At 37.9% G+C, this 11,661-nt stretch overlaps 1 protein-coding gene across 1 annotated transcript in view; it reads right to left on the bottom strand.

Moving 5' to 3' along the window:
• Window positions 1-3,506: 3,506 nt before the first annotated feature.
• Window positions 3,507-11,661, bottom strand: part of DNAJC12 (DnaJ heat shock protein family (Hsp40) member C12) — a 34,608-nt gene continuing 26,453 nt past the window's right edge. The window contains exons 4-5 of the mRNA XM_049856016.1: window positions 9,094-9,298; window positions 3,507-3,973 (exon numbers count right to left, since the gene is read on the bottom strand). Coding sequence (XP_049711973.1) covers window positions 3,879-3,973; window positions 9,094-9,298 — 300 coding nt within the window. The 3' untranslated portion in view covers window positions 3,507-3,878. The remainder of the gene's footprint in view (window positions 3,974-9,093; window positions 9,299-11,661) is intronic.

Here is an 11,661-nt window from a genome sequence, read left to right as displayed (position 1 = left end):
GTATATCTGATTGTGGCTGTGCCAGACATACTGGGAATTTACTTACTTTTTGTTGTACTTTAGGTGAAAGTTTATAGCTCAATTTCTCATTCAAAAATTTATACACCTATTGTTTTGTGACACTGGTTGCAGTTCCCACAAAGTGACAGCACGCTCCCCCTTTTCACTCTGGGTTCCCTGTGTCCATTCGCCCAGTTCCTGTCCCTTCCTGCCTTCTTGTCCTGCTTTTGGACGGAAGCTGCCCATCTGGTCTCGTATATTTGATTAAACTAAGAGGCACGTTCCTCGCGTGTGTTATGTTTTGTTTTATAGGCCTGTCTCATCTTTGCCTGTAAAGTGGGCTTCAGGAATGGTTTCAGTTCTAGGTTAGCAGAGCATCCAGGGACCTTGGTTTTGGGGGATACTGAGAATTTAAACAAATTAATGAATAAAAGTCGTCCAGCTTCCCCCTTATCTTCCATTCAAAGGGGAAAAACTGCAGTATCAAAAGCACAGTCCTCTCCCTTTTTAAATCGTACTTTTGAGTTCGGGGAAGTATTAGTGTAAAAGGTCTCCTGCTAAGTTGAATGGGATCAAGTATATAAAGTGCCTAGCGCCAGCCTGACCCATCATAAAAAAAACCTCCATAAACCCACCCTAAACACTGTTGTTGGCGGTTGCTGTGCAGCCAATTCCACTTCGTGGTGACCCCACGTGTTGCCGAGTAGAATTGCTCCATGGGGTTTTCATAGGCTTTTCAACTGCTCCATAGGATTTTCAACACCTTTTATGAAGCAGATCGCCAGCCTGTCTCCCAAGGTTCAAATCGCCAACCTTTCAGTTAGTAGTCAAGCACTTAACTATTTGTGCCACCCAGGGACCTAAATCCGCATTAAAGGGGAGCTATTTCTCACTTCTTATTTGGAGGCATCAGGCATCATGGGAGAGAAAAGTAAACAAGAGCTAGTGCTCAATCTTGTCCACAGCCACTGGGAAATGAGTCTGTAATGAAAACAGAGTGGACCATGGGTATGTTTTTCCCTGGACAAGTCATTAAAAGTTACCAGTGCTGGAAACGAGACAGACCGGGGGAAAAAGAAAAAAATTAAATTTCTGATTCTTAGATTCAAAAATTCATTTATTCAATCTTGTTGAGTTCCTAGACTGGGCCAGGCATTTTGATAGGAAACTGTGACTTCAGTCTATTACTTTCTGTGGTTCAAAAGCTCATTTTATGAATTTAATATACTACGTTGCTTTGAGGAAACCCTGGTGGTGTAGTGGTGAAGTGCCATAGCTGCTAACCTAAAGGTCGGCAATTTGAATCCACCAGGCACTCCTTGGAAACTCTATGGGGCAGCTCTACTCTGTGCTACAGGGTTGCTGTGAGTCAGAATCACCACAAGGGCAACAGGTTTGGTTTTGGTTTTATGTTGTTTTGCACTTATATTCCAACTTTTTGAAATAAAATTTGCGATTATGGTAACAATGCCAAACTACATTTTACTGAAATAGTAAAATATAATATAGAAATAATTCCCTAAATTGGTGGCCCTGTCTTTTGGATTTGATGAAACAGTAAAGTTTCAAATAAAGTTGAGAGAATCAACACAGTGTTGTATTAAAAAAGAAAAAGTCTTTATCTGCTTTGATTCTATTTCATAAAAAGCAGCACATTTTAAACCACAAAGGTAAAACGGACATGATTTCTGAATAAAGGGGAGCCCTTTATACTGAATAAATTTAACTTTTCAAACTTGTCTAAGAGTAAAAACTCATACTCTGTTAAACTAAAAGCAAAGAGATTTACTGAAGGTTCAATACAGTTTGAACCAGGAAAACATTCAGTTTACAAAGTGGAATTAGAATGCTTGGAGGTGATGAGGTTACAAAGACAAATTTATATGCTTAAATCAGGAATTAATGGCAAATTTCTGATTGGTGTTCAGTAATGTAAGGAGGCAGGAGATGGGATAACTCAAAGCAGGGGATAGGGATGGGTTCAAAGTGTATACGTGGGGCTTCTTAGATGGGTTACCTTAGATAATTGCAGACGTTTGTGACTAAAGAGGGAGTTTACAGGGTGGTAACATTCCTTTCTGAGAATGTTCTGCTAAGATAGCATCCCTAGCAAACATTCTCAGAGAGTTACTTGTGTAGATTTCTGATAAGGGACTTATGTTAAGACCTTCGTTTTAGAGACGATGTTTCCATATCCTTAGCTTAACCAAAAAAGCCTTTGCCATCAAGTGGATTCCAACTCAGAGTGACCCTATAGGGTAGAGTTGAACTGCCCCATAGGGTTTCCAAGGAACAGCTGGTGGATTCAAACTGCCAACCTTTTGGTTAGCAGCCAAGCTCTTAACCAGGGTCCCTGAGCTTAACAGCAGAAAAAAAACATCTTCTTAGTTGCAGGATTAAATCTGCTCAAGGTTAACTGTTGCTGAGGAGTAGGCAAAGGCTAAAATGGAGTTGGAGGTTAGAGCCAGGCCAGTCACTTTGACCAAGTTAATCGCCTCGGTTTTGGAGTTCTCATACAAACCAGTTGCCTTTCAGTCAATTCCGCCTCCTGGTGACCCATGAGTTACCCCTGTGTAGAGGAAACCCTGGTGGTGCAGTGGCTAAGTGCTATGGCTGCTAACCACAGGGCCGGCAGTTCAAATCTGCCAGGCGCTTCTTGGAAACTCTATGGGGCAGTTCTACTCTGTCCTACAGAGTCACTATGAGTCGGAATCGACTCCACAGCACTGGGTTTGGTTTTTTTTTAATCAGAGTAGAACTGTGCTCCAACAGGTTTTCAGTGGCTGATTTTTCAGAAGTAGATAGCCAGACCTTTCTTCCAAGGCACCTCTGGGTGGACTTGAACCTCCAACCTTTCTGTTAGTAGCTAAGGCCATTAACCATTTGCACCACGCAGGGACTTCACAGCTTCCCCCAAGAACTTTCTATATTCATATTTTTCTCATTCTGCCAAGGCTAGTAAAAACTCTGTCCTTGACTATGGAAACCTTGCTCTAAATTTTTTTTCTTCTTTGTTTTTCTTTCACGTGTTCACAAGCTGGAGCCAGTGGTTAAGTGCTACAGCTGCTAACCAAAAGGTCAGCAGTTCGAATCCACTGGCTGCTCCTTGGAAACCCTATGGGGCAGTTCTACTATATCCTATAGGGTCGCTATTAGTCGGAACTGACTCAATGGCAACAGATTTGGTTTGGTGTTGGTTTTGTTCACAAACTAGAAAGTAACCACAAAATAAACATGACCAAAAAGAATTCCAACCTAAAGAGGAAAAGTTACCTAATAATCCCATTTTCATAGAACATAATTTATAAAATTAATCCCTTGTTTATATAACCAAAAAACAAATTATTTACTCAAATAAATCATAACCTTTTAAATTCAATTATTAAAGTAGAAATACCTATTATATAATTTTAAAATATAACTGAATTATAAACTCATTATGAATTTTGAAGAAATGATTTATTTCACTTCATGGGATTTAGACAAGTAAATTCACATTTCATTTGAAGTCAAGAGAAAACATTTCTTATTCATCCAGCACTAATAGAGATTATGATATATCAATGAACATTTAAATATAGAAATCAATTTTTAAATGGATCTCAATAAATAACATTCAGGGGAAAACACATAACACAATCCACTCTGGATCTAAGAGTCTTACTATATGCAAATACTGAAAGAAACTATTCTTCTGAAAGTTTTCTCATTTAAAAAATACATTGTGAGAATGATTTCATGAATGGAGAAATCAATTGGTGCTAAACAATTCACAAACAGGATGTATCAACATGACAGTTTTAGGTATGAACAGAGACTGTATGTTGTCAGCCTAGAGGATGGTCCACTCCCTCCATCTTCCATGGTGCAGGGATGTTTCATATTTCATAGTTTCTAAACTTCCTCAGGAGTTCCGAAGGAGCATCTCCAGACCAGCGGAAACGAAAGTGCCAGCAGTTCACGTCTGAAAAACCTTTAAGAGAGAAGAGAAGATTTTAAAATCAGTGGCAGGAAAAGTCAAACCTGTAATAGCAAAACAATTTGGTAAATAAACTGATACAATTTCACTGCAATGACTAAAACTTTGGTATGAATTATTAATATTTTTTAATTCTTATGAACAAGGTGAGAGGACCTCACAGCCTTAAATGCTTAAGAATAAATGGAAATTTACAGATGCTTCTAGTGGTGGGAATTTTGACAATTTACCACCAAAGAAATGGAAAACAACTTTCAAACAGCTGCCCAATGTAGGAGGTCAATGGTAAAGGGCCCCTGGAAATATCAGTAATTCAATTCCATGGTAGTAAGATTCGTTTTAATTAGAATAAACAACATTGTTGAATACTAGAGAAAAGGTCATCTTCCTTCTCTCCTGGAGGAAGTGTAAGTTGGCAAAACTCTCCTGGCAGGAAATTTCGACAATACTTATCAAGCTCATTAAAACGAATATAACCTTTGACCCAATAATTCTACTTCTGGAAATTTTCCTAAGGAAATAATCATGGATGTGCCCAAGGATTTAACTGTAAGGATGTTCATCATGTGACAATTTATAAATGTTAAAAAGTCAAGAAACCTAAACAATAGAAAGTTGATTACATTGTCAAAATTTAATAATTTTTAAATATTTACTATTGTAGAAAAATGCTCATAATCTATTTCTAAGAGAAGAGCAGTTACAAAACAGTTCATATGGTATGGTCTCATTCCTAAATTCATTTATGTCCATGGATAATTACATTTAAATAATTTAAGTCTAAAATGATGTATACCTTATTTTTTTGCAATGATAAGTATTCCTTGTGTCATTGTTTTATGTCTATAATATTGCTAATAAAAAAGTAGGTTACAAGACAATATATAAAATATGCTTTTAGATTTTTAGGTTATCTAAAATTATCTATTATCTAAAAATCTAGCCTGGAAAAATATACACAGACTAGTTAACAGTGGTTACATCAGGATAACAGGATCTATTTGTACCTTTAGAATCATCAGAGAAAACAAATCTAAAGAATTTTCGTTTGGGGAGAAAGCAAAAAAGAAACTGTTTCTGACATTCTACCTGTTTAATTGAAACAGGCACACAAAATATGTGTAGTATGATCTCATTTTAGGTATACTAACATATATGAAGGAGCCCTGGTGGCACAGTGGTTAAGCGCTTGCCCGAAAGGTCAGCGGTTCAAATCCACCAGCAGCTGCTTCGAGGGACAAAGCTGTGGAAGTTGGCTCCTGTAAAGATTTACAGCCTGGGAAACCCTAAAGGGGAGTTCTACTCTGTCCAACAGGGTCTCTATGATTCGAATTGACTTGATGGCAATGAGTTTTAACACATATGAAAATATTTCAAATATATCAAAATATCAAATATACCAAAATATAAGTAATAGTTATTTCTCTAATATTATGAGTTGTATTTTTTTCCTTTTGCTTGATCATATTACCTCAGATTTCTACAGTAAATAGGTGTTATTTTTGTAGTTTTTTAAAAATGTTGTCTAATTTGGGTTCCCCTAGAAAAAGACACTCAGACAAGGATTTGAATACAAGTGAATGATTTTGGAGGTGATCCCAGGAGAAACTGACAGGGGTTGGGAAAGGAAACGAAGTCAATAAATGGTATGTTATCCAGAAGGTTACCACTGTGGGCAACTGGGGCTTGATGGCACTGGGGAACCCAGGGAGACAATATAAAAATCCCTTGGAATTACCTCACCTGAGGAATTTAGCCTCCCACTCCCATTCCTTACTGGCTGATAGCAGCTCCCAAAGGGAGTTTGCTCCCAAAGTTTATTCCCTGGCACTTACCACCTCCTCTTCTGCTACCAAGTAGGGTCCATGTCAGAGAACACCCTCTGACAAAGAGGCATGATGCTTGTAGCAGAAACCATAGGACTTGCAATGCCCAGAAAGGTAGATGCCCAGGGAATATGGTGGCCCATCAACAGCATCTACTACATTTGAATTTTTTCTTTTGCTCCAGGATGCTACAATGCTACCTAAAATTATTTAATTCTAGAATTGCATTTATTACATTTTTAAATGGAAAGAAAGTAAAACTGAGATTGCCTTGCACACCAGGTTTCAGATACCATGCTTTATATTTTACTGGTTACAATGAAGTGTTAGAAATGTGACTGGGGACTCTTTGATGTGGCTGCTCATCAACAGAAGAGCCATTGAAAGGAGAATTCCAAAATACCAAGCACTGCTTGAGGGAATTAACAAATATGCTGAAAAGTAATATATGGAAAGCTTCTCAGGGCTTATAAAACTGACATGAATGATACTCCTTAAATGCTGACATTATAAAATTTGCACTGTAGTAAAATGAAATCATAAATAATCACACAACTGCACTTTGGCATATTAAACTCCAAATTTAAGGCGCTACTCAGAACAGCCAGTGATCTCTTAAATGGTATTAAGAAAACACTGGTAAATGCATCCTTTGGCAGAATTTCATGATTCTTACTCTCCAACAACAGTTTCTCAGAGAGAATACACTTCATAAGGGAAAGGCATCAAAAACTGGCATCCCAATTTATTCTGAGTCAACTATGACATATCTACACTGTAGAATATGATCAACTGTCACGAAGAATAAGTTAGCTCTACTTCTTGGCTCAGGTAGACACAGGAGACTGTGTGAGCAGCTCCTGTCTGGAGGTGAAATGAGAAGGCAGAGGCGAACGGAAGCTGGCTGAATGGACACAGAGAATACAGGGTGGAAAGGAGAAGTATGCTGTCTCATTACGGGGAGAGCAGCTAGGAGTACATAGCAAGGTGTGTATAAGTTTCTGTATGAGAGACTGACTTGATTTGTCAACTTTCACTTGAAACACAAAAAAAAAAAAAAAAGAGTGAGTTAGTTCTAAATGTAAGGATCTGGGAGAAATCCCGTAATAATAAAAGCCAACAGTAAAAAAAGTGCTTCCAATGTGCCCAACACTAATCTAAACACTTCATGCCTATTATTTACTCCTCACAAAAAACTTGAGGGGGTAGACACTAATATTCTTACCATTAAAAACTGAGACAGGAGGGAGGGGGAAAGGAGGAATCAGTGTCCAGGGGGCACTGAGTTTCTGTAAGGACGATGGAAAACTCTGGTGATGGCTGCACAACGTGATGAACGTAATTAATGACACTGAATTGTACATGTTAAAAAGGTAAATGTCTTGTTGTATGTATATTTACATATATTTACCATAATAAAAAAAGAAACCTCAGGGTTGGGTACCTAGCTTACCCAAGGTCACATAACTCCTAAGTGGAAAAGCTGGGATCTGGACCCAGTCTGGAAACCATGGTGGCGTACTGGTTAACAGCTACGGCTGCTAACCAACAGGTCGGCAGTTCAAATCCACCAGGTACTCCTTGGGAAGCAAAGCAGGCAGTTCTACTCTGTCCTATACGGTCACTATGAGTCAGAATTGACTCAATGGAAATGGGTTTGGTTTTTTTTTGGACCCAGTCTGGATCCAATGTTTACACTTTTAACCACTCTGTAAACCTGTTCTTTACTTTTAAAGATTCCAAAAAAAGTACATTTACTTGGACATAGGCTTGTATTAACATAAACAACCATGTGGCAGGAGACACGCCTGAGCATCACATAGGTTACTTCAGGGACTAGATGCAGAGAAGGATGGGGAGAAGGAGTATACACTAAGTTACTGTCTATATAAAAAAAGAAAAAAAAAACATGCATTGGCATCGAGTCGATTCTGACTCATAGCAACCCTATAGGACAGAGTAGAACTGCTCCATAGAGTTTTCAAGGAGCAGCTGGTGGATATGAACTACAGACCCTTTTGGTTAGCAACTGAGCCACTGCACCACCAGGGCTCCATTGTCTATATATGATTTTTTTTAACAAAAAATCATATTACTTCTGGTGCCCTTTTAATATCCAATTATTTAAAAAGAAATTTTCACAGAATCCTGTGAGAAGGACTCAAATGGGGTCCCAGCGTCATGTCTGGTTCGTCTTGAAGTGTTCAAGACTCCCCAGTTCCGGTGAACTTAGACCATCCCTGATTCTGATTGAAACAGAAAACCACAGGAAGACCAGGGGAGCTTAGGGAACAGAGATCAGAACATTCCAGGGCTGAAAGGAGAAATATTTGCATGTTTGCCTGGGGACGGGGTGTGTTAAGTGGGTGCATGTATGTGTGTGTTTGAGAAAAACACTGTTTTTCTCAAATTCTGGCTTCTGCTTTGATAAGTTTGTTATAACCATTTCCAGTTATACAGCTGATGCAACCCAAGTGCCGACTCTATAGAAGGACCTCTTGGGTAACAAGCAGAGACCCCTGAATCAAGCTTCAAGAACCTTTATTCTCAGCAAGGGCTGAGCATGTTAAAGTTTTTCTCAAAGATTTTAAGTGACTGTGTTGATTTTCAGGATTGTGAGAATCAACACTCCATTAGAATTTAACCTTTAAGCAGAAGGTTTCTCAACATCCTTGAATGCTTGTTTTTAAAAAGAAGATAATGAGATAGTCACTTCAAATAAGAATCTGAAGGACAGTTATCCGTATAGGTGTATAAACACACCCATACTAGGCAAACACAGCTGGATGGTAGATAAACCCATTGCCGTCAAGTCAATTCCAACTCATAGAGGCCCTATATAGTAAAGAGTAGAACTGCCCCATAGGGTTTCCAAGGAGTGGCTGGTGGATCCAAACTGCTGACTTTTTGGTTAGCAGCTGTAGCTCGTCGTAGTTCTTAACCACTGCACCTCCAGATGGTAGACAGATGGCTAGATAAACAAACAAAGAAATGATAATAATAGTTAAAAGTTACCCAGAGCCTGCTACAGGCCAAGCGCTGAGCTAAGCACTTTACATGGAGTGGAACAGACCATCAGAAATGTCTCAAGGTTGCCCTGGAAAGAAGCGTATTAAGGAATGTATCTTCTAGTTTCCATGTCAATGTTAAGCAAGTCTTTTAAGATGCTAAACCAATCCTTAAATTTACTACTGTGCAGACTGGAAAGAGTTAAGAATAAATGCAATATGAACCAAACCCTTTAATTTCAGACCTTATCTGTCTGCAAAGCCAAATGACACGACTTACCTGGGGAATCTGGATTTTGTGGGGAGAATGACTTCTCCAGGGATTCTGAGTCTTTTTCCTCTGTTTTCTCTGTGTTTGAACCCATCTCCTCTTTGTTTATTTCTCTTTGCTCGTTCCGGTCCTCGTTTTCAATCTTGTTGGTATGAGTATGATCGGATTCTTCCAGCATCAGGTCTTTTTTACCTCTGACAGCCCAATGCATTGACTAAATTCATTAAAAGCAAGCACATAGATACCAAATCAATACTTGCAGTTTCCTATATTTTAAGTTCAATATGTGGTAGCTCCTGACCCACTATTATAGCACTGACTACCAGAATATTAGATTTGACTATTAACCAGATATTAATTAATTACTCTTCACTGATTTGAAGACTAATAGTATAAAAGGAAATCTATCTCACGGGTATGGAGCAACGGGACCAGCATCAGAGAGGTTTAAAGAATGAGGTTGTTGGTTCCTCAAAAATTAAACACAGAACTACCACAGACCCAACAATTCCAATCCTACCTATATACCCAAAAGAACTGGATTCAAACAAAAACTTGTATACAAGTGTTCACAGCAGCACTATTCACAATAGCCAAAAGGTAGAAACAACCCAAATGTCATCAGCTAAAGAATGAATAAACAAAATGTGGTATATACATACAATGGAATATTATTCAGCCATAAAAAGGAATGAAGTACTGACACATCCTATGACACAGATGAACCTTGAAAATATTCTGCTAAGTGAAAGAAGCTAGGCACAAAAGACGACATACTGTATGATTCCATTCATATGAAATATCTACAACAGGCAAATTCAGAGACAGAAAGCAGAGTAGTAGTTGGCAAGGGCTGAGAAAAGGCAATAGGGAGTGACCGCTTAATGAGAAAGGGGTTTCCTTTTGAGGTGATGAAAAAGTTCTAAAACCAGGTAGTGGTGATGGATATACAAAGGTGTGAATGTACTTAATACCATTGAATTGTACACTTTAAAATGGTTAAAATAGTAAATTTTACTTTATGTATATTTTACAATTTCCAAAAAAAAAGGAAACTTTAGAAAATGGAAAGTGTGTGCCTTGAGCCATGCCAGAGATTAAACCAACTACTACCGTGATGATAACTCTTCCCTCCCAGCAACGGTCAATGCAGAGTTGATAAATACTAGAATTCTAGATTATACATATTTTAAGTACACTCAGAGCACAACGCAGGGATCTGATCAATATATTATTTGTTGAATACGCTTCTGGTAATGTAGAATGTTAGTGAGAGGATGGAGACACATGTACTCTCATACATCATACAATTTTATGAGGGAAATGTGACAATATCAATCAAAATGTTAACTGTTCATAATCTTTGACTCAGTAAAGCTGGCAGAGTTATACTGACAAACAAGAGAAAAGTGAAAAAGAAACACCAACAAGAATCATGATGAAATGGGCTCTCCAAAAAAAAGTGTGAGGACTGAGATAGAAGGGACTAGGGGAAGAAGTGACACCTCTCTGAGTATAGATTTTTATCTAGTTTTTACTTTTAGAACCATATTAATATTTTGTATGTTTAAAATAAAGAATGGAGGAAACCCTTTAAATTGAATGTGAACAGAAATAAATGAACCTAATTATATTTCAAATGAATAACACAACCTTTGTGAAGGGAAAAAAAAAAAAGAGCCAATTTAAATAACTTTTGAATTTGCTACTTTGATGATGTATCTTCAATCTAAACACAAAAAGAACTACAAACAAACTTTGAACTCATTTGTAGGTGTGTTTTTCACAGTGGTATGGATGTACCCATTCTGAAACTATTTTGGGTATATTAGGATTGAGCAAATGAGTACAAACTGATGTTACTGAGATGCAGCAGAAGGTAAATACAAATACGGGACAGGGGAAGACAAGGAAGAATCTACCAGCATTGGACTGGAATTAGAGGTATTAGTATGAATTCATGATTTTAAAAATATATACATATGAAACTGTAATTCTTTCCCTCAGCTCTGCTTGCTGAAAAGGCCTACAAACAACAGCACCTCAGTAGCAATGAGCACATGGAGAACTCAGATCTTGGTTTCTAATACCATTCTCCACTAAAAGGAATCAGGACTCTTTGAAAAATGGCTAATTCCAGTCAGTACCTGAGTATGGAAAGTACAAGATGAACATAGAATATCCTGTTATACCACAAATTGAGGAACTGTTTAAAAAATGATGGGGACATGTCCAAACAGACAAAGGAGCCAGCTTAAAAGGGTTCTCACTAAACGAATCAGGAAAATTGCAAGTATCAGGATGACATTAATGGATTACATTGCACAAATACAAATCCATGAGTTCATACTGATAAAAAGTAAGTAAAAGAATTAATAAGGGAGAAGGGAAAGCTCTTCCTTAGAGTAGAATGCCAACCAATAAACGTAGAAAGAATGATAGAGGTAGAAAAATCTCCACTTTGGAAGCATCGTAATTACAGATTCAGGTAAGCATTATCAAAGGGTACAGACACTACTGGGTGAAAGTGTCAGGACAAACAGGATAATCGCATAGTCTCAAAGTTCCTCCCCACAG

The sequence above is a fragment of the Elephas maximus genome, chromosome 16 (assembly GCF_024166365.1).
Source record: "Elephas maximus indicus isolate mEleMax1 chromosome 16, mEleMax1 primary haplotype, whole genome shotgun sequence".
NCBI lineage: Eukaryota > Metazoa > Chordata > Mammalia > Proboscidea > Elephantidae > Elephas > Elephas maximus.
This window is presented reverse-complemented; position numbering and strand designations above follow the sequence as displayed.